The sequence below is a fragment of the Varanus komodoensis genome, unplaced genomic scaffold (genome assembly GCF_004798865.1).
Source record: "Varanus komodoensis strain SLA01 unplaced genomic scaffold, ASM479886v1 scaffold24, whole genome shotgun sequence".
NCBI lineage: Eukaryota > Metazoa > Chordata > Lepidosauria > Squamata > Varanidae > Varanus > Varanus komodoensis.
Window position 1 is genome coordinate 9,835,602 of NW_025335641.1, and position 24,327 is coordinate 9,859,928.

Here is a 24,327-nt window from a genome sequence, read left to right on the forward strand (position 1 = left end):
TGCAATAAGATTAGCTGTGAAATTCACAAATGGTGTCTCTTTTGCTTTAATGATTGATTGCAATTCTGTAATTAGGTGCTGTGAAATTTCGGGCAGGATTAAGGCAGATTCAATTTTCTGAAGGTAATTTTGGATATCCCACAGGAGAAGTAGGAAACGATTATGTTCTTGGTGTATCATCATGAACGAGACAAAGAATAATCTAAGAAGTAGAATTCGGATAGTGGAAAGACACTTAGAAGGCATTGATCTGCAATAATTGAAAATGAATCCTTTAGCTTTTTCCTTTGCTGGTAGTAGAGTGGAAGCAAATAACAGAACACTTATGACAGGTCTGATCCATCACCACTAAAGAATATGGACCTTTTTTCCTACTAATATTGATGCTGGTTGGGTTTTTCTTTGCATTTAAGTGGTTGCTTTACATGTTTATGAAAGTTGAGGTATATTTTTGGGAGGAGATCTCTCCCTCCACTTTTTCCCCTCCAGCAGACTTAGACAAACCTTAGAAGCACAGTCCTTAAGAGTGTCTCTCCTGTGGTATAAAGAGGCACCATCAAGAAATGGGAGAGGGGGGCAGTCAGCTATCAAATCTGAAAATGGAATACTCTTGGCTACTCAGTTAGATTTAACCCTTTCCTTTATTTAAAAAAGTTTGGAAGAGCCTTTATACATGGATATTTTATCTCTGGCTATTCCATTATTGGAGTTCAGTTTTCCTATGGCATGTGTGGATATGGCAGAAGAACCATTTTTGAAGTGTGTCTTCTCTCAAATGTTATGCTGCCATCTCTAGATGGCATGATTTCAATGGACTTTTAAATGGACAGAGGTCCTACTTCCTTTTTACAATTTGGCAATACATACTAACACACCTTCTTTCCAAAGTCATCAGTACAAGATGAATACATTAACTTCAAAAACAGCTTACCTTTTCCATAGCAGGTGTAATCAATCCAAAAGACATGTGTTTTGATGCCATAAAACTTGACGCCCGTTTAAAAACATTCAATTTGCAATTAACCTCCAAAATCTAGTAGCCACAATATGTTCTGCTGATACCTTTAGTCTGGTCAAACTGCTTCCTGGAACTACATACCATTCTGCTTTAGGAAATATGCCAATTGACATTTGTTGGAGACAATGAAAATTGTTTATGTAGATGCATGTTATTCCACAAACACATGCACTAGAAACGCTTTCAGTGGAGCATGCTTAATCTCCCCTCACCCCTCAGGGCCCAGTTGAAATCATTTAGATTATTCTTGACCATTTGGTTTAGGCATTACTTTTCAGGGAGTGTTATTTAAACTACAGCACTAGATCATTCCTATGCCTTCTCAGTTATGAAATGAAATGTACCGCTCTGCTTAGGTGAAGGGGAGGGAAGTTTGACCATAGAGGGTAAGGCAAGAAAAAAGATCTTTCTTGGGGCAGGGATCTGAAAGCATCTCGTCATGGGCAAGGCATCTTGTTACGGACAGGGAGCCAAGGAGTTCCAGAGCTACATCGGAGGAAGTGGTTGGTGTGCAACAGCAGAGGATCAGGAGAGTGTGTGTGTGACAGAGAGAGAGAGAAAGAGAGAGAGAGAGAGAGAGAGAGAGGTTTCAGGAGAACTAACCATAATGAAAGGTATTTCACCCTGCTTTGGAGTTTATGATACAAATGTGAGAAGTTGCGTGCTTGGTGATCATGCTGCCACCTAGATGGGCTTGGATTGTGAATCTCATGCATACTGAGCACAAAGCTGATAAACAGCAAAGTGCCAGTAGCAGGAGTGAGGAAAATGCACCTACAGCAACCTGCCTTTGTTGCAATACAGGTAGTCGGTTTTCTTTCTTTTTTAAAAAGCTGTAGTTTTGTAACATACAGTTTTTAATGTACTATATGGTGCCCAAGTGTAGAACATGATATTCTGGAACAAGGAATGCTGGTTTTAACTTGGAGACATTAGTCTACCCTGTAGAGCTCATGGAGGACAAACAAGGACTGAAAATCTGATCCTTGTCTAATCATGTAGCCTAATTCCTCAGTGGTGCAACGCGTGCCAGTTGCTGCTGAACTCATTGGCAGAATATGCAGCAAATTAGGAGATTTCTGTGTTATACTAAATCTCCCCTAACCCTTGGAGTCATCCACTTATTTCCCTGGACTAAAACTATGTTACAAATTTAAAATTATGATTGCAATAAACAGTCATTAGTAAAAAGAGAGAGAGAGAGAGAGCTAAAGATGGAGAACCAAAGCGAGATACATCTTTGATAAAGCAAAACATAAATTATACTGTAATTGTTTCAACACTGTTTGTTGTTTAACCCCAGTCGTGAAGATCCTTTAACCTAATTAAACAAAGCCATTTTTGGGTGGTTTGCAATTTGTTCATTTTGCAAATGTAAATGTCCATCTGTTTTTGGTGCTAATAAGTTTTGCATATCAAGTAGTTAAAAATTTGGAAAACATCTTTTCCAGATAAGCTTCATCAACTTTTTTTTATCAGCAGAACAGGCCCAAGGCTTTCTCATAAAGCCAAGTTTTGGATAAAGGGAAGATTTGTATTACAGTACTAGTCACGCAGGTATTCTGAGCAGAAAGAAGATCATTGTTTAATTTAATTTGAGTGCCCCAAGGTACAGTCTTTTATGGGCTACATTCCTGTCTCCTGCATTTCATAATTCTAGTCTTTGTATGTTAAAATCTTGGCTTCAGAGAGATTTACAATAAGGAATATAAGCCAGCTTAGGCAACTCTATAAAACTCCAGATGGGCAGTGCTTTTAGTGCAATGGGAGCCAATTCCACTTTGGTTTAGGCCTCCTTCAAAAGTTTTCTCAGCAGCACAGAAGCTGCTTCTGAGTGGTATGATTTTCACCGTTCAGCAGTGTGAATGTGCACAGTGTAGCCATGTGGCTATTATTTATTTATTGAATTTATACCCTGCCTTTCCTCTGACTAAGAACTCAAAGTGGCTTACATCCTTCTCTTCTTCCTCTTCTCAGTCTTATCCTTACAACAACAACCCTCTGAGGTAGGCTGGGCTGAGAGTCTGTGACTGGTCCAAAGTTAACCAATGGACTCCATGGCTGAGTGGGGACTGGGACCCAGATTGCCTGAGTCCCAATTCTGCACACTGGACCACTACACCACACTGGCTCATCACACTGGATAGGGGTGATGGTGGGGGTCTTTCCCACTTGATTAATAACAGCTCTGTGGATGGGGAGGCAGATTGCTTCGGGACAGTCCCTACCAATAGCTCTGCCTATGCGGAGGCCTTTGTTCCATTCTTCTTCTTCCCATTTGCACTTGTAGGTGTTTTGCATTGTGCAGAGTGACGTTCATGATTCCCCCCTCCTTCATCCACACAACAAGCCTATAAACTAGCTTAGGGAGAAATGCTGACTGGCCCACTTATCAATGTGGATAAGTGCAAGGTCTTGCACTTGGGACATAGGAATAGGTGTCATAAGTACAGGTTAGGGGACAAGTGGCTGGAGAGCAGCACTTGTGAAAGGGACCTCGGGGTACTGGTTGACTGCAGGCTAAACATGAGTCAGCAGTGTGATGCGGTGGTCAAGAGGGCGAACGCCACCCTTGGTTGCATAGCCAGAAGTGCGGCTTCTAGATTGAGAGAGGTATTACTACCACTCTATACGACTCTGGTACACCCGCAACTGGAGAATTGTGCTCAGTTTTGGGCCCCTCATTACAAAAAGGATATAGCCAGGTTGGAGTCAGTGCAGCGTAGGGCCACAAGGTTGGTGGCCGGTTTGCAGGGGATGGGGTATGAGGCGAGACTGAGGGAACTGGGTCTCTTCAGTCTGGAGAAGAGGAGACTCAGAGGGGATATGGTGGCAACATACAGGTTTGTGAGGGGGTGTCACATGGAGACGGGTAGAGACCTGTTCTCCCCTGCAGAGGAAGGCAGGACGCGCTCCAGCGGAGCAAAGCTCAGGGAGCCAAGGTTCCATTTGGATGCCAGGAGGCACTTCCTGACAGTCAGGACCCCGAGGGTGTGGAATAGGCTTCCACAAGAGGTCGTTGAGGCCCCATCGGTGCGGGTGTTCAAGGATAGGATAGACATGCACATGGTGGGCATGTCGTGAGCGGAGCCGGGGGTCAGACTAGATGGCCCAGGAGGCCCCTTCTGACCCGCTCTGTTTCTATGTTCAACCATAGTTTGCTGAAAGCCATAGTTGTGTCTGTACTTACCCATGATCTTGATAAATGTCCTGATTTTGCAAATGTACTACAATTGCAAGGAAAAACTAGCCACACCACTGGTTGTTAAACTTGGGGCCCTGCACCCATTTTCAAAGGCCTCCATACAATGTGCCACTACAAGTACGCATATTCTTTTGAGAAACTACAGTCTGTGAACCAACTATATTTTCCAGCAAACACGCAAGCAGCTGTGTTTTGCAGTGTTATCTATGATCACAGCAACACTTTTTCAGCTGTCACTTTCCATGTTCCTGCACATCCTTGCAAAAAATAATATACCGAAATCTCCAACAAGTCCTAGCTACATTAAAAAGTTGACAGTGCATTAGAGAAGTACGATAAATCAGTATTTGATAAAGCAAATCAATTTTCATCTGTTTTCTGTCATCACTGACATTTTTGCAAACTGATGGAATTCGGCTGTCTCAGGTGTGAGGGCCAATTCACAACACTCACTAAGGGACTGAATAAGAATGAGAAAGCAGGATAGCATGGAGATTCTGTGTTGGAAGTAACCTAAGTGAAAATGGCAGAACTGCTTTCTTTGTTCTGTGGAGCAACTTCTTCCATACAGCTATGGTAGCAGTGCAGTCCTCTTAATCCGACAGCTCGATGGTTGTACAGACATACCTGCACGGATTAGAAGAGCTGTTTTAGACAAGGTCTGAAAATGTCTTCCTCCACCCTTATTTTACACTTTGAAAATCTACACTTAAACTTTCTGGAGGTATATTGTAAAATTCAGTGGTGAAACACATCATATCTTCAGAACTTCACTTCAAAGAACTTAAAAAAAATGGAATGGCATGACACATGCTTACTTGCTTTTAATAGAGATGCTTCCTACATTATGTTTAATAGCCTAAGCAAAACAAATTATCCCACAATCTGCATGAGTTGTACCTTCTAGGGGCTCCTAAAGTAGGCCCCATCAGAATATTCAAAAGTGAGCAATGAAAATCACAAGATGGAGAGGCGTTCAGAAGACCAATGTGGCTGTACTGAATATTTCATGAAAGCTGCATGTGCAGGAGAGAGCTCTATTTTATTACCTAGAAATTTGCAGGCCGGCATTGCTGGGGGTTTATTGTTCATGTAAATACACCATATGCCCTGCGGTTGCACATGGCATGCTTCTTTCAGTGTTTACGATTCATTATGAAAAGATTAAAAACACACCAGGAAAGAAGAAACAGAAGTGAAGCTTTGTGGAGTGGAGATTCAGATCAAGAACCCAAATCAAGTGTGGATTCTCATCTTGCACACAATGGGTAGCCATTGTTACCATGCTATGTAGGAGTCACATATTTTCATTTTAAGAAAAGAACTACCCCTGTGAGTTATTACTACACATGCAAATGTTTTGTGTGAAATGGGCAATATAGATGAAGGACTCATGGCCAGCAACACTCCTGGTATAGATTGTCAAAGGGACAGATGGGCCATCTTGGGCAACCTCCCCATCATGGCCAATTGCCAGGATTCATGGGAGCTGTAGTTCAAAGCACTCCGAAGGACTCCAGGGTGAGGCTGATGAATCACTGCCATCATCTGCCAAGTTAGGGCCCTACTGTTTATCCCAGACATTCAGTATGCTTTAGATGGGGACTGGCCTAGGTTACCCTCCCAACAGATGGGTTTGAATGGGAGAATGAGCATGTGACTGCAAACCCTGAGAGCTTCAGGAGATTCAAACCTTGGACTTCCCAGCCCAACACTGTATTTGTTGCACTACTCAGAAGTTCCAGGTGACTCTCCAGAATAAATAAAGGCACCAAAAACTTGTGTGGGCTTTCTTGTATTTTTCCATGAAGTTTAGGGTTCAAATTTAAATGTGCAGGGAAAGAGAAAACACTCTTGTAACATGTGCAAGGGCTTAGTGTGGGAGAATATATTCTTAATCACGTTGAGTAATTTGCAAAGGAATTGAGGATCAGTGTTTCCTTTCTAAAAAGGGAAGGAGATGTGAGTCCACGCTTTGCTATCAGTTCTTACCTTTCATGCCAGGCTGTGCTTGGTTGTCTGTGCAGCTGCGTGGCTAGGAGCAGGCTAGGGAGCAACACCCTTCCCTAAATTTTATCTGTTCCCCCAATTAATTTACTGATGCATGCATTTTTACAAAAATATGATTTATACAAACAAATGGTTGTTTTTAGAGGGCTTGCAAAACTTTCCCATTTTAGGGATGTGGGACATAGAAAAGGTTGGGAAGGTGCAGTGGATATGGCTGCACCTGCTTTACTGAAAAAAGAAGTGAGAAAAACATTTCATCTTGCACTCAAACACTTTTAGATTATCTCTCCTGATGGCTAGTAATGGAGGCTAGGGAAATTTAGCCCTTCCATGGGGAGCAGGGAACCTTGGAAGAGATGTCTGAATCTGTCCTTAGTAAGAGAATAATGGTAAGCCTACAGTCTAAGCATCCATCTCTCAGGCCCAGAATCTCTGTTCTGGAGGAAGGCTGGGAGCTGGACCAGGAGCAGTTGTGTTTAGAACAGTGCATATTCAATGTGTCCTAACACAGCTTTTGTTTATGACTACGGAAAATCTCAAAAGATTGTGGGACCCCATAGGTAAGTTTACAAAAATACCCCAACGCATGTTCTTCTCAAATTGGGCTTCAGTTTCAATTTCACTGTAATAGAGCAACCCTCTTCCAGGTCCATGACCCCTGTCCAGACCCCTCTTTCTCGCTGGCTTAGACCTCCAGGAAAACCCTCCTTTCCAGGCTGCTCTGGCTTTAGGTCTTCTTCTTCCCCCAAGGAAAATTATCAACCTGCCATCCACCCACTTCTTCACTTAGAGTCCAGCAGGAAGGAGAAACTAACAATCCACATCCTGGAGGTCTGAGAAGACAGTAGACCATTGCAATGCTCAGTTACAGGAGATACTTCCAGATCATTTCTCCCTCCCTCTGTGAGGGATAGGGGATGGGCTGGCACATACAGCCGGATCCTCCGAATACTTGCCACTCTGCCCCAAAGTTTGCCCTTGCTCACCCTGGAACAGCAGTCTAACTAGAAGATTGAGTGGGAGGCCTGGGCACACCTGTTTGCCCCCACATAATCATCCCTGAAAGCAGAGAAGTCGCTTGCCAGTGGGTAGTGGAGCCAGGATTCACAAGCCAAAGCCCTAGATCTTTTTGATCGGCAGAGCCGATGATGTAATCTGCCACCGTTTCAAACATCTCTTTTCCCTTTGAGCTTAACTGCAGTCTTCACAGTAACTAAGGGGAAGAATGAATTTTCCTAACAGCCACGCTTTGGTATGTCCAATTTAACACACAGAGACAGAAGGCAAGAAAGAGGTGGAGACGGTGCACACAGCAACCTGTTTTGAGGCTAGTATGGCCAAGCAGACTCTGCTTTCTCAAGTCAGCTTTACATTTGATTTTAAAGCAGGCTTTTCCACAGAGCTCACCCAGCTTGTGGTGTCCCTGTCCTCAGGCCAGAAACACAGGACGCTGCTCTTAACTTGTGCCTGGTTTCTCCCAGGAGATGCAAACTGTCTAGGCCAGCGGTGGTGAACTGTGGCACATGTGCCGCAGTGGGCAGCAGAAGCCCCTCTGTCAGCACGCGAGCCGAGTCGCCCCAGCATCGCCCCAGCAGCTGAGCATTGGATAGCAGCGCACGTAGGAGCATTGGATAACAGCGCCCATGCTCGGAAAGGAGCAGCAGTGCCAGGCGATGATGTCAAGAGCCGCGACTCATCAGCCGCAACTTGTCCGAGCTTTTGCAGGACCAGTGGGTGCGCTGCCAAGAATATAGGTAGTTTTACTTGCACTGGCTGAGAGGTGTTTTTCTAAACTAAAACCTCAGTTTTAAGTGGGTTTTGGGTTGCAGTTTGGGCACTCGGTCTCTAAAAGGTTCACCATCACTGGGTGAGGGTTACACAAACGTGGTGTCCTGGCATGGTTTTGATGGTTGGAGTGTGTTTAGAATGGGCAGAAATGATGAGCAGTGCAGAAAAGACTACTCAAGGAAGGCTCTTTCAAAATCACGCTCTTTTCTATGGAACTTTTGCCCTATATTAGGGTTAGGGGTGTGCACCAGGGTAGGGTTAGCATTACTTTTTCAAAATCGCTCTCTTTTCAATGGAACTTTAGCCATGTATTAGGGATAGGGGTGTGCACCAGGGTAGGGTTAGCATTACTTTTTCAAAATCGCTCTCTTTTCAATGGAACTTTAGCCATGTATTAGGGATAGGGGAGTGCGCCAGGGTAGGGTTAGGCCAGTGGTGGTGAACCAGTGGCACGTATGTCTCGGGGCACGCAGAGCCCTCTCTGTGGGCACATGAGCCAAGTCACGCCAGTATCACCCCAGCAGCTGAGCATCGGATAATAGTGTACATAGGGGCCATGCACATGCTCGGAAAGGAGTAGCGGCGCCAGGCGATGATGTCACGACCCATGACTCATTAGCCACGACTCATCCGAGCTTTTGCATGGCCAGTCAGTGCGCTGCCAAGGATATTGTTTTTTCTAAATTGAAACCTTAGTTTTCAGGTTTTGTTGCAGTGTTGGCACTTCGTGATAAATAAGTGGGGTTTGGATTGTAGTTTGGTCACTTGGTCTCTAAAAGATTTGCCATCACTGGTCTAGGCTGTATCCGTGGCTCTTCCATAGTGTTAACACTGCCTGCATTTGAGCTATGAATGAGCTCTTGCTCTTCAGATTTTACCACTACTCCACTGCCTGTTGGAGACTATTCTTAAGTCTGGTTGGATGTCAAAAGTGAAGGGACTGTACTGCAATCCTTAAACATTGTTGGTTTCCTTGCAAGGGGAAAGGGTGGAGCAAACCCAGAACTAGTTTGGCTTCGGCTGCTGGTGGCAATTGCACACTCAGCCCTACCAATAGGCAGCAGCCACCAATGCTGGCTGGTAACTAGGCTATTTGCTTTGATGGTTTGGTTTTGGAATAAGAGGGTAATATTGCCCTAAAAACTTCTTGACTCATTAAGGCTTCAGTCCCATCAGGGGTTCCAGTGCACAGTGGCAGGAGCAGCACTGGCAGTCTTCAGCTCCCGGCTGCTCCTGCCTTGCATTTCGGTTAGGTGGGCCATTTAGGCCATCTAATTGAGGTGTCTCAGAGGGGGAGAGATGAAAGCTAGAGCACTAGCAGGCTACCCAGTTCCTTGGCAGCCCCAGCCCCCTCAACTTCCCACCCTTGGAGGTCCCCTTTTGCCCCACTTCGGAGGGTGAGTGGGAGGCAGAATGGAGTGTGGATGCTCAGCTCTGAGGTTGGAGCTCTGTTTCCCAACTTATATCTGAGAATCTACCTTATCCTGTGGTCCCCTAGATGATCTCTTAGGATTGCTCTCTTAAGATCATGATAATAATGGAAAAGGGATTTTTCCCCTAATTATAGCGTAATTTATCAAGGCACCATCAGTAGCTGTCACGACAGCAGGAAGCCTATTACAAATTCATAAAGTTGAAGTCTGTTCTAGGTTTGGAAGTCAAAGAATATTACTTACAAAGCCATTATCAAGAGAACAGATAACTGATTGTCATCTAAAAGATAGCTATCCCATAAGGGGAGTAAGGGATTGGAGATTTCTATCTCTATCTTTAAACAGTGTGAGCCAGTTTTTTTCTCCTCCATTTAGCTTTTTATTATCCTGAACTGTTCTTCAGAGATGTACATTCCAGAAAACCTTTTGACCTCTCAAAAATCACTGCTTTGGAGATATTTGGAGGAGGTGTGGGTGGAAGAGTAGTTTAATACCTCACTGTCAGCTTGGTATTTGTGTGAATCAGTTCTAGCCATTTACATATAACATCTTCTCTAACATCTTCAAATGACATCTTCTTAGGACCACTTTGTTCACAAGAAGGTGGTCTTTGGGCCAGAAGTATATTTCCCTCAGATGGGTTGACCTGCTTGCAACAGGGCAGATTATATATTAAACAGGAATATGTCCTGACACTTGAGAGAACCTTCAGTAAGGTCCATCCATCGTCAATTTCCTGTGTTGGTGGGTTCCTCATTGTATTTGGGACTTCCCTAAAACACCATTTTAAATTTTTTGCAATACCGCAGAGTGTTGCATTGTGGGAAATGTAAGATGGCAGCTTACTGCCATCTGCTATCCATGTAGGACCCTGGGACCCTGGAATTTCAGCAACTTCTCATGGGCTCTACTTGTTGATGTTAGGTGTGAAAATAGAATTTCAATTAAGAATATGGCTGCGTTGTTAAAAAGCACTTGCACACCTACAGTGATAGGTGTAGAATTTCATAATTTTGATCACCTCCTTCACACTGTAAGCATAATTTAGCAAAATTAGGATTTGCTAATGCTTGGGAAATAGAGGTAGATGCAGTGGTGTTAAAAGTATGAACCTCTCCCACAGGCTTCCAGTTGTCTAAAGAATATCTAAAACATAAATAGTTTGAGTAGGTGAAAATGTGCTAGGTTTTTCTTTCAGTTTGGTGTGGGATGTCTCTGCCTGAAGTGTATTCTTTTTGCATTATGTATTTTTCTGGCATGGATTAGTAATGCCAGGAAGAAAAAGGATGCTCATCATTATCACCTTCATTTGTGACTATTCATCTTTCCATACTTTCCCCTCCCGCCCACATCTCAATGTGCAGGGATGGGGAATTTTGATGGGATGGGATGGCGGGTGGACTTTAAAGTTGAGAGATCCAGGAGACACAGGGGGAAGCAAGCTGGGGCTACTCAAGACGCCAGCAATCTCTAGAGCATGAAGCCAGGGGGCCACGTGTGGCCTGTAGCCATGGGTTGCCTGTTTATGAATTAAAGGCATTTAACTTGCCACATCGTTTTGACAAAAAATAAATAAAGTCCCATTGGAAGAGCAAGTCCAACTATCCAAGTGCTCTTTAGTGTACTCATTGGCTAGTGTGACACCTGTTAACCTGCTACTATTAATCAATTAATTCCCTATTAATCTGTTAATCCATGCATTCTCAGAATCATTTCCTACATGAATCATGAGACTGGTCAGTCACCCCCTCTTTGCTCTGGCTTTCAGTATCTGACTAGGGCATGGGAAGCAATGCTCCAGGCGTATCACTTTTCTGTTTCACATCCATTATCCTGCACCCATTAAAAACAGCATCCTGGAGAAAAGAAGCTTCTATCCCTGTGAAGACTTTCCATGCAAGCCATAAAACCAGAAAATCTGTGTGTCCTGGAGAGCCTTCATGCACAGGGGAGCTCTCCTCTTTGCCGGTTGCCTTCCTTGCGTAACAGGCGAGAAAGGATACAGGCAGGGACACTGCCTCTTGTCCCATGGTGGCCCCACTGAAGAAGGGAAGGCCTTCACGCTTGGTACCACCAAGCTGTGGAGCCAGTTGGTAGTGAGCTGGGCTCTGTCCCACCACCTTTCCCAAATGCCTGAACAAAAAGAAGCTCTTTTATTGCTTGTAAAAGTGTGTGGGCCAAGGGAGAGTAAGCCAGTGCAGTTATTCCATTTCTAGAAGTAACACAGATTTGGTCCTGAGGATCTCCACAGAGATCACAGGATTAGTTTGCTTGTTGGTGTTTGGCAGCTGGGGGTGGGGGGGAATGGCCCAGCTCTGGTCTGTGTGCCTGATTTTCCCCAGGCAGAGTGATCTACACTGCTTTGAACCTCTCAGCAGGAGGATCCCTGTTTATTTTTTAATCTATTTATTTGCAGCATCTGTATATATTACATACATAGGCAGATGTTGGGATGTGAATAGAACAAAGATAAGACAGATCAAAGAATCAAAACAATATATCTAAAAAATGGTAACATTGCAATCCCTATGGCATAGTGATAGACCATAGCGACAGCTTGAAAAATTCTCCATCACGCTGCCTGCCTTCCCACATTTATTTTTAAGTATCATTTTTTTCCTCACTGGCTTGGAGTGAGACAGAGAAATGCAGACACAGCTTAAGATAATGAGGCAAAGCAAAGCCTTGAAGTATAATTTCAGCAAACCACAGTGCAGCAGATTGTTGGAAAGTTTTGATCACATTACTTTTAATTAAGCACTGTATTTATCTGACCTATTTGAACAGGATCCAGAGCTGGTGCGCAACATCTGTCGCTGGGTAAGGCAAGCTGTTCAGATTCCCTTCTTTGCCAAGCTGACCCCAAATGTCACTGACATTGTGAACATTGCCATGGCTTCCCAAGAAGGTAACAAACATGGATGCATCCCCATTTTGCTATTATATAAGCTTGCAGCTTGATTAAGCAGGATGTTTAAGTATCGTTGTGTAGTGAGAAATATGTGAAGGGGCTCCTGAGATGCACCATTTTCTTGTTGTTCTTTTCTCAGTCTGAGAAATCCACCATTAAATCCATGTGGCATTTCATACTTTACATAGAGCTTCACTAGGTGGAGAAGAGGTGCCATTTCCCTTCCCTGCAATGCTGGCTGCAGGATTTTTTGGTCAGGGAGAAGAGGACTTTGGGCATGGTGCTCTCAGCAGTCTACAGTCCATGTGCATCCCCAGTCCCTTGAGGCATCCAGCTTGCTCCTGAGTACCTTGATGCCCACTGCTGTATCTTCTCGCTCTGCCCAAAAATCTGGTGTCAGATGTTGCCCATTCTCTCCTCCTCACTTGCCATCGTTGATAACTTCTCAACCCCTTTAATCCAGGAAGGATGGGCAGGTGAGTCAGCAGATGGCGGTGGTGAGGAGGGCTCCTGGCAGCGAGCCATTTCCTGGAATATGGTCGCAGGAAGTGTCCAGCCATGCAATCCTTGGTGCCAGAGCTCTTTGTCATTCCATATGAGGCAGGTGCTCTGATCACCTGGAGCTCTACATTCAGTGTAGTCCGGACCTCTGTGGTATACTGGCTAGATATCCCTTGTGTAGTAAAGAGAGGATGCCCCATCACCTACTACACAAATAGCTGGGTAACATTTGGGCCAGAAGTAGATATGGAAATGCAAAATATTATTTGGAGATATTTGAATGCCTTGCAAAAAGGCAAGTCATGCAGGCAATTGCCTAGATAAAATCCATAGATTGTCACCTCAGCATTTCACTCCTTTATTGTATTTGTTTGTACTATTTCTGTACTGCTAAATCCTAAGAAGATCCCTAAGAGGTTTCCATATAAATGTTAAAAACACAATTTAATGCATCACATTCTGCATGTGGACCCTCATCAGGCCTTCGTCCCCTGAAAGTGTGGCTAGCCCACTCATACCTAAAACCATGCGAGCTCAAGGAGTGGATGGCTGGCTACGATTCATTCTGAGCCTATTCCAGAAGTTCAGCTTGTCAAAACTCTTTCCTCAAATTTCCTTCCAATGCTTTTTATGGCTTGCTAAGCCAAGACGTTTGACATTTGAAGCCCACTGTCAAACTTGAGTTTTGCAGGAGAGAGTGTGGGCACTCCACACTGAAGAGTCTGCAAAATTCTTACGCATCCCTCTTGCGGAGAACTTACTTTGTTATCTTAGAGCCAGCCTTCTGTCTATGCTCAGCATGGCAACAAAGGCCAAAACATAGGGGGTTCCCCAGATGCATCGCCCTGCTTCTTTTGACTCTTTCAGACATTAATTATATAGAGGCGAACATAGATTTGTCATCAAGTGTGCATGTCCACAGGAGCCGAGCCAGTCACAGCTTCTGACAGATGTACCTCCTTTCGCAATGCAGTCTGAGTGCGAAGTACCTGAATATTTGAAATGTGCTCTATAAATATTGAGTATAACAATATTAAAAAATAATGCCACAATGCCAATGAATCGGTTGAGAGTTTTTATTTTCGTGGCTGTAAGAATCGTCAGGCCTGTCGTTCGAACGGTCTTCCTGCCACGGAACAGGGTCTGTTAACATGCTTATTAAAGTGATCGTTAAATTGGTTCTCAGGTGGTGCAGATGGCGTTACAGCCACCAACACTGTGTCAGGGCTGATGGGACTGAGAGCAGATGGCACACCTTGGCCTTCCGTTGGACTGGGTAACAAGACCACATATGGTGGTGTATCAGGTAGGTTTTGCCCTTTCTCCGGAAAAGATGTCTCCACTGAGGCCTGCGAAGTATCAGGAGGGGCTTACAATGCCTCTGCATTCGCTGTGCTTTTCAGCTTGCTGCTGGCCGGGGTTTCCTAATAGTCATGACAGATGGAACAGATTGAGTGTGAACACTCTTGGGTTGCCCTTTCCTTAATGGTGAAACACTGCAACGAAATGCAGTGATGGGGTCACCCCTGAGGAAGGGGGAAATCTCTTTTCTCTCATGACCCGCAGTTTTGCTGGGATTTTTCATGCTGTCACAGTTGTCAGGCCACATGTTAGACAGAGGCTAATCAAAGGGCATCGCAAAAGGAAAATACAAACATTCCCAGTGCAATGTGTGGGTTTTTTGCGGGCTACAATTGGCATCTCCCTCTCTCCTATAATCTACTGATTTACCAGATTTCCGTAAGTGGTTTCCTCTGAGATACTACACCACACTCACCAACGGAATATTTTTCTTTTTCACTCCTTTGTGAGATACACATCCATGCACTTTATATGACGCATTCAGGAAGGGGATGTTATTTGAAAGCTTCTGTTGGTGATGTGTGCTTGCAACTGTGTGTGTGTCGCGGGGGGGGGAGGGTGTGGAGTTGGGGTACACTATTGCAGTGCTTTATTTTCACTGATGGATTAATCTGTTTGACCCCGTGCCCTCAGTTGCTGTGACAACATGAGCATGGTCCTGCAGAGACAATGCCGTGAGCTTCTGGACTGTAGTGGTATGGAGATTAGTCTCCTTGGAGATATAAACAGTGGTAAATATTCATGGCATAATGATGTCCCACTGTTCAAGCAAAACGCAGCTGAATCAGGCCAAATATATTTGGAGGAGGCCAGACAGACAAAAGGAAACAGCCTCCTTTCATGTAGTGTTATTGTGTGTCAAAACCAGGAAGGCTGTCCTGGGGTGATGAGCTTGCTGCGTGTGCGGGGTTTTTGTCCTAATTGATTTATAAATGTATGGAAACTATTTACAGCAGTAAATTGGTCCATAGCCTCACACAGATAAACACTCTTTGTGTTTAATAGGTAGTATTTAAAGTAAATATAAAAATGGAAAGAAAGGCATTGGCTTACTGTGAAACTAAAGCATATTCGGCTTAATCCATATGGGGTGGGCGGGGGGGGGGAGCAGAGACGCAGACTGACAGGAGAGGAAGAGGGAGCACTCTTGCATACTCTTGGGGTTTAAGTACTTCCTACGCTTTATTATCCCATTTCAATTTTTTTCCTGGCTGCCATGTTGACAGCCAAAGAATAAAAGAGGTCACAGAGGGGGCTGCGCATTAAAAATTAATAAAAGAACTATTGCAGTAGTATTTTATATACGTAACGCCATTTGGTGGATTTTTTTTTTTTTTTTTTTTGCCGTCGTCTTCTTTCATTCATTTTAAGGTGCTGTTTCTGAATATTTGTTCATGGCATGTCAGTCCGAAAATACTGTAAAATTGCAGCATTATGAGGAGTACATCCTCCATTCCACTCATTTAAACATTTATGTGTATAGTACGGACGATAGCAGCACCTGAACTCTTTGACCTTTTTCAGGCCTTTCCCAATTTCCATGGTAAAGCTCTGTTTTCATGGATTATAATTCATCTCTTTTGGATGGGGGTTGAGTGAGGAAGGAAATTCTGTGCGACTTCAAACCTCCCAGTTTGTGAATAGCATGAGGTTTTTTTTCCACCTTTACAGCATAACTTTGGAGAATCTAAAGCAATAATAGGCAGCATTTTTGCAACGTGGCTTTCGAAGTTTAGCATTTACAATACAGATGAATATAAAATGTGCAGGGACAGCAAACTCAACTTGGCCATGATCCAGCCAAAGCTTTGGATGGCCTGGTAATTTTGTTGGGAGACAGCTAAGCAGGTGATTGACTTTTCCGTTCAACTCTTAAAAGAGTATAATTTGCTAGATTTAAGGAAGGAAGATGGCTGAACAATAGTTTCTGAAAGCTTAGTTAACGTCATTAAAACGAAGTGCTTAGCATAGCAATAAACTAGTTCCAGAAAGAGCTGAACAGTTCTTCAGCATATTTGGTGTGTTTCTATTGGCTGGAATAAATATATTGCTATGTGTTCTTTCCTTAAGTTGGAGCTTTTCTTTATGTTGCCCATTAGCTTCTACTAGAATTTAAATATTTTCCAATATTTTTTGAAATATTTGGAAGTTGAATATTTTTTCCAATAATGGAGCCAGAAAGGACGTTGATTCACAGCTAAGGAAGGGCAAAGTGGTCAGTTTCTAATTGATCTAGTCTTCAGTTTGTCCCAAACTATGAGAACTTTTCCAATCCTAATTTGGGTTGCCCCAAACATTGGGAACATGTGCACGTTTCTCCTAATACATGAATTCTTGTATGCATGTTTGCTGATTTAAAGCATTTAATTTTAATTTAATTAATATAAATATTTGTGTGCATATACACATTATCACATGTAGCTTTCTTTTGTTTTCAAAATTCCATTGCAGACTTTGCAGAACTGAAAATTTCAGATGGTTAGGGTTTCAATTTGCATATTAGTTTGAAAGTACAAATGAGGTAAGTTAGAATTTACTTGCAAACCAAATTCATTTATCCCTTATTCCTACCCTTTGATACATGCAAGGTAAGAAAATGCATGTTTTCCACAGCTAAGAACTATTAATTATCCACTAATTTACTTAGGAAAACTACTTTCTTGCTCCTGCAAGTTTCCTGGCGTTACCCAAATAGCTGCTCAGATGAATAAACACCAAGCACATTTATCCCTCTGAAGGTACAGGTGCATCCATGAGCTCAGCCATCCTTTGCCATCACCTTATCAAATGGACAGCAGCTCACAGTCCGTTGGGCATCCTGTGCAATGTCAGGCTAGTATTCTCATGCCATCTCGCTCACTCCTCTCGTGGTCCTTCTTCCCCATGGCTTAGGTCGGTGCTCAAGTCAGTGCTGGAGTTACCTGTGGGGAAGAAATGCTAGCTTGCTCTATGGGACATGCACCAATGGCCTCTTGTACCTCGGAGCTAGTGTGTGCAAGACGGATATACTTTCCTTAGCTGTGTGCCCTCTAGATGCTTTTGCTGTAATTCCTCCCATTCCTGGCCATGCTGGCTGGGGCTGGTATGAACTGAAATCCACACCTTCATCAGCTTGAGGAGGAGGAAGGTACAAGATGGATGGGTATTTTGAGAAGGCTGGCTTGATTAATCTGCTCTCTGATTTCTGACTAATTTAGGATGCAAGACTCCTCTCACAGCCACCCACTGGATTGTTCTGTGAATACCAAGAAAAGCCAGAGTTATGTTCAGGTGTTCAAACAGGCATTCAGCATCCCCATCCTAGTGAGAGGGAGCTTCAGGCCTTGTACATCCCACTGAAAGGCCTTAAGGAGGCTTCTGCATGCATTCAGCAGTGTGTACTCAGAAACCTGGAGACTTCTGAAAATGTTCAGCTAAATGCATTTTGATAAACCTTCTCCTGACCTTCTCACAGAGGTTCAAAGCAACTTCCCCACTGTGCAGCAGGGCCAGGAGCACTATGGGTGGGGCAAGCGAGCCTGGGCACCTTTCCATGCGGAGATTCATTTTAAGCTTCCAAAAGGCACTTGCATGTCATTTCCATTCATGGGCATTTCTAAAGCCTTCATCAGACTGTGGCTGGCTCAGGTGCGGAAGCTCGGGGAAATCATGAAAGGGCATCTTCATGTCATCATTTCCATGGGTATTCTGTGTGAAACATCCCAGACAGACAGACAAGACTGCTTTACTGATAAAATCTTCTCATGGACAAAACAAATTTGATTGTCTCTATGTTGGGGGTGTGCATAAAAAGATATAAACCAACAGTATCTGACCCATATATAGCCCTAAGAGTACAAAGTATAACACAGGCCCTTTTTATTTGGAAGGTTTCCATTTAAGAGGATTTATATTTCAAACTGTCTGGCTGTAGTTATTTCCACGCTATGCAATTGTAGCTACAATTTGTTCTATAGGTGGACAACCTGCTGTTTTCATTCTGCTATGCTATTTTTGTATTATTGAAATAAATTATTCTAATAGGATTAGCTCCAAATTATAGATTTGTAAGTGTAATATAGTTTGCATTACTGTGGAGTTCATTTTTTTAAGGAAAAGCCTATTTTTCAGAATGAGTGGCAACAAAGCATGATCTGTAAATAATTCAAATTACTCTATTTGGACTTTACCCATCCTGTATTAGGATTTCAGGGCAGGTAGCCATGTTCTTTCAAAAGACAGACAGATCCCTGCCCTCAAGGCATATTCAGTAGGGCTACCACCTCTCTTTTGAAAGCATCCGTAGAAATTAGATCCTTATTCATATTAATACAAAGGTTATTATTAGTTCATAATAAAATAGATTTAGATAATAGATAGGAGATTGTCTGTACTGGCAAACTGAGGACAAATATCAGAAGATGCATGGTCAATGAACTTGTTTGACCTTCTAGAATCTCATATTTTGAGGAGGTTTCAACTTTCTGTGAAAATACATTTCCTTTTGGAAGATGGTTGGGCAATTTGTATGAGCAAGAAATGGAAAAGGTGAACCAGTCTTCAATAAATAAATTTCTCTCCCCAGCTTACATGTATACTGCTGATCTTCTTTGGGAAAGCAAAATAAGGATTTGCTTTAACTATGTATTAGCAGCAGGTACGGCCAGCGCATTTTCTTGCCATCCTTCTTTCAGGCCAATACAATGCCGGCCACATCTAGCCTGCAGTTGCCAAACTTTGCTGACCAAGTATGCGGTTTACTATATTAACTGATGAGTGGAAAATGTTTTATTAGGGACTGCACTGCTCACTTGAAGATCATATTTAAAGCTTTTTCTTTGTTAGGTGCATAGCCAGGACTGGGAGCATTACTGAGCTCATAAAATGCATGTCATGGATGCAGAAACTATTTCAGTCCCAGAGCCAAATTTCATTTCAGAACAGTTTTCAGAAGCTTCATTCTGGTTTGCGGCTGAACCAGGAAAAAGCAGTGGGGTCAAAAGCCAAAGGATCAGGGTCAAAAAGGGAAACATTCTAACCTATTTCATGTTAATGTTCGTACTGCCAATATCTAAAACTTAGGCAAGGCATTCCAACATTTTGGAATGGGGAAAAACAGCACAAAAGCTGGGAAACCACCAAATAATACTATATGAGGTGAAGTTATTAGCCAACATTCCAAAACATGAGGAAGGTCAAGATCTCTTCTTGCTGAAGCCAGAGTGTAGGACATGGAATAATCAGTTCAAGTTGCAACAACCCAGATTCATCCTGGACATCAGGAAAAGCTTCCTCACTGTCAGAGCAATACGATAGTGGAACCAGCTGCTTGGAGAGGTGATGGGCTCTCCTGCACTAGAGACATTAAAAAAGAAACTGGACAGCCATCTGAGTGGGATGGTGTGACGTGGTGTCCTGCAACAGCAGGGAATTGGACTCGATGGCCTTCATGGCCCCTTCCAACTCTAGTATTCTATCATTCTATGCCCCTAGCACATTATTTTGAAAATATTTCTACTCGCATAGCCCCACAATTCAAATCTAAAGGAGGGCTGTGCAAGCCAATCACTTAACTCCCTACTCTGCTACCAATGAAAGCTCACCACTTAAACTTCCAGAAATGGAGCATGTGAGACTTCCAATGTGGTGCTTAGGTGTTGATCCTCTGATTTCTCCTCTAACTTTCAGGAGCATTGGTAAGTTCCAGTCTGCACTTTGAATATTCAAAACCATTATACAGATCCTTGGCAAATAAAAGATCTTTAGTTAATATAAAAGAAGCAAAGAGCAAGGTTGCTGCTGACAGAGCCCTGCAATTCAACTGTTAAGCAGGGCTGAGAAAGCCTAGACTTTTCAGAAAGAGGGAGAGACCAATGCAAAGGACCCCCTCATGGGTCGGCAGTGACCTCACTTCTATAAGCAGCAAGCTGCTGCTGTTGTTGCTAACCAGAAATTTTAGCTTTTGAATAGCTAACCGTTAACTGTTCTTTATAACAGGTCCTTTAGCAGTAGCCTTAATTCAATTAACAGATGTGATATTAAAATCACATTGTTTGCATATAATGAGGGAAAGCTTCTTTTGTCTTGAACAGAATTGGGGAAGAACTGACTGCCACAGAGTTTGGTGACTATGTTACTACAAGATAATAAAAATCAAAAAGGCATTTTTCCTTAGTTGAGAAGGAATGTAAAATTAATACAGAAATTGCACTTTACATCAACTTTTCAAAAGACCAATTACTTTAAGTGTCAGAAAATGCACTTGTATAACAGCAAATTAAAATGATATTCATACCCTTCTAGAGCACCTATATGCCATTCTATGTGAAACACTGAAAAGATGCAAATAGTTCACCAGAAGCATATTCCACATTTACTAAGATCTATTAGATGGTGTCTCAGTTATAGTCCATTATTATCTATTCTCTATTTTAACAACTAATGTACATGTTTTTATCTGTTTCATTTTGCTGATGATACTTTAAAGGGTCTTATATTAATGTCAGTTTTGGTTGTTAATTGCCTATTAATTGGGAATTTTTAATTGACACTCCTTTTAGAATAAAAAGTACAGCTAACCAAGCAGCACTGATATTTTAAAGGTTGATCAGACTTATAGCCAGCAATTTAATTTCAAATTAGGTGCTTTGTTTTCTTTGGGCAACAATAATATATCACATTTGTATAGTGCTTTTGCAAGTGTTTCACATACATTACTGCAGATATCTTTACAATCTTTAACATACTAGCTTGCCTATGGCTATTGAAGGAGTTTATAGTTGATACCCTTTCATGCTATTAGAATCTAACTAGGAAATTCCTGGTTCATTGCTCAGGCTAGCCAGTACATTGCATGGGCTCTTCAGCAAGCCAATGTTCCTTGTATAGGACAATGAGATACGGATTCTTTAGCTGAGATGAAAGGATGCCACTTCTGTGCATGCCTTAATGTTTTATTCCCTTAATTTATTAGAGATTCAACATACTCCAGGCCTTTTTTTTTAAATCCATACAATTCACAACATTTCCAGTATACCACAAAGCACTGTGGAAAGGTATCTTCATTCTTCCTGCAATACCTTTTCTCTCTATCCAGCTACATCCCCTTTTGTGGTCAACTGCTTTTTAAACTTACAGGAATATCAAAACGCAAAGGCACAGTAATGCATGCAACAATGGTTAGGTTCAGGAATAAATAAAAGATGGAACTACACCTTTAGGTGAATGTGACCGAAAAGGAATTGTTGAACATTTGTTAAAAACAGGATGGTACCTTTTTTCATCATTTTTTATCTTTTTAGAATAAGACCAGGATTCCATTGAGATATCACACAAACCATGGCTAAGGAAACTTAGCATGGTCTGGAGTGATGTTTGAAATAATAGCCATGGTTCTTCTTCATGGTCTCTGTGCATCGCTGGAATTGTGGGATTCATATTAAAGGAAAAAAACTCATTCAAAAATCCTTTCAGGACTTTTTTCCTTCTAAAATTGCAATGATTCTTTTGATGGTTCCAGTCCTTTCCCTTTTAAAAAAACATATTCAATAAAAGCAACCCAAATCTCATTAAACTTATTTTACTTTTGTCTTTAATTTTAATGTAAGCCCAATAGAAAATAATTTGGATCTTTAAAGGTGGCTTACCAGTCCCTCATTATATTCCAGAGTTCTCTGATAATGGGCTGCTAGGGCAGTATAGCCCAGTGCCTGCTTATTACATTCAAAACACTTTAATCCCTGGCAAATTAGTCTCAATGGGTCCATGTACAGAGGCAGAGTTGGCAGAGCATTTGTTGAGCTTCCAATTCCGGTTCCTGAAGAGCACAAGACTTATGTGGAAGAGTGGCAAGCCTGTTGTCTGAGTTGTTGAAGAACTCATTGGAGAAGGTGAAAACATTTGGTCTAAGGAAATGGGTTTCCGTGACTATCTCTAGGGAACTATTTATGATTGATTGCCAAATGTGTCACATAGTTCCCTAGAGATAGATATTCATGACTTTTCATTAAAGCTGTTCATATATGCTCTAATTCATATATGGTTTATGGAATTACATGTATTAGTACGTATGGGTTGTTTGTAACCCAGATGTTCATAATCTGGGGACTACCTGTATCAGTTTCTGAATATCTAAAACTTTGATATATTGTGATAGGAATCACTAAAATGATTAATGTTGGGTAACCAAAATCACCCACATCTTTCAAGTTTCATGATACCATTTGTCAAGTCTTAAGTAACAATATGATTGGAGATCTGGAACAATATATAAATATCACACATATGAGGAAGGGCCTGAACAGACTAATGCAACTGTACAGTAGTCATTTGCTAAGTTCAGGAATACCTCTGGGACATATATGTTCCACCTGTGATATAGGAAAGAAAATGTGTTTTATTATTTGGAGTTTTTTTATTTATGTATTTGGAGTTTTTGTATGCCGTCCCATTCGCGTGAGCCTAAATATGGACTTATAGTCAAAGGAAGAGTTAACACATTGGCTTCATGTACATTTTGCCCTTCCTGCAGGGGTGTCTGGTCAACTTGTCCACTTCCATTTTGTTATTGCACCGAACCCTGTCAGGTAGGATGCAGTGAGATGCAATAGCTGCGCTCTGGTCACCCACTGAACTCCATAGCCAGGTGGAGTTCTACCCCAGTCTGCTTTGCCCAATTCCAGCCCTACACCACCTTGACTATCCAAGTCTAAATTCTGCATCACAAACATGCAAATATTGTGGCTTAAATAAAACACCCAGCTGGCAGTCTCATCCTCTGTGTATGCCTGTGCACAAGAAATCCTAGCTGAGTTCAATAGGACTTACTCTAAGGTAATTAATACAAGATTGCAGACAACATTTGTCCATAATTCCTGCTGTAGGAGGTGGTGCTACAATTTATTAATATTAATCCTTCAAAGCTGGAACTTCTGCTAGGGAATTCATTGCCTTCTGAAAAGCTGCAGGGATGCACTGCCCACATCTTTCTACACTTATTTTTGTATCCATGCAGGCGGAAAATATGGGGCATGATCCAGCCCAAGTTAAGCACATTTAAGTCCTACTGATTTCAATTAAACACATGCTTAATTCTTTCCCAATGAAATCAATGGAGCTGAACTGTCCTTAATTGCATCTGAATTGTACTTAAAAAAAAGTCTTGCCAGAGGCGTGGAAGACCGAAAGTATCAAAAAGTATGCCGACTTAGGCATTCAGTACCAGCTTTCATGTTCGGATCAAGGATAGAAAGAGCACTGACAGACTTGCCTGCCTCTCACCTCAGCTGAGATGTCACAGGTGAAACATCCCTGCATTTTCATAGAAGGCAGGAAAACACATCATTTGTTGTTGTTTCAATGTCCTCCATTTAGCTGTGACTCTCTTTCAAGAAATGTGGTTATACCACCTCTGACTAAACCCTGACAAGTAAGGTGCTGTGTTATGTTAGAATACACCTGGGTGCTCATGCAAATTCTTTGTTTTTAATAGAAACCATATATGTTAACCTCCTGGAAATGGATATTTTCAAGTGACAAGGGAAGTAGCTTGATGGAATTGTTTTCTTTGACACATCATTTTGGTGAAGACCTGGTTGGGGGCCAGGGGAAGGGAGGAGAAGAGGAGATTTCTGTTTTCTAACTCACAAGTTGTTTATTGATTATGTGATGTCAGCTCTAGTCATTAGACATGAATCGAAATCCAGCCATCATGAGACAGGAAATGTATGTGATATGCATGCGTGTGAGAGCAGAGGGTGCAATTTAGCTCTGTTAAAATCAATGGGACTCTTACCGTTTATTTTAGTGGGAGGTAAATTGCACCTGGAGAGAGAATCAGACAGAATAGAAGAGACCACATTAAAAACTACTTTAGAGAGGCAGGCCACAAAAAGCCTACTCAGAGAGCAGGACTGCAACACCAATCTGATACGATTTCAATTGGGGGCTATTATTTCTGTTAAGTGTAGCTCACCCATTAGAGCTGCTCATTTGCATGCATTATGTACACAGACTTACAAAGACTTCTCTTTATTCCATTATGGTGGCACTGCCTGCTGCCTTGTTTCTCCCCACGCACGGCTGTCACTGGTCTGTGCAGAAAGAGATCACAGCCCTAATA

General features: G+C 42.3%; 1 protein-coding gene across 7 annotated transcripts in view; it reads left to right on the forward strand.

Moving 5' to 3' along the window:
- The window catches only part of DPYD (dihydropyrimidine dehydrogenase), a 538,071-nt gene that overhangs the window by 416,740 nt on the left and 97,004 nt on the right, over positions 1–24,327 (forward strand). For 5 of the 7 annotated variants that reach the window (XM_044432357.1, XM_044432358.1, XM_044432361.1 and 2 more), the window contains 2 exons: positions 12,242–12,362; positions 14,053–14,172. The exons of the other annotated variants lie outside the window; for them this stretch is intronic. In XM_044432357.1, the coding sequence (XP_044288292.1) occupies positions 12,242–12,362; positions 14,053–14,172 (241 nt within the window). The remainder of the gene's footprint in view (positions 1–12,241; positions 12,363–14,052; positions 14,173–24,327) is intronic. 7 annotated transcript variants of the gene reach the window in all.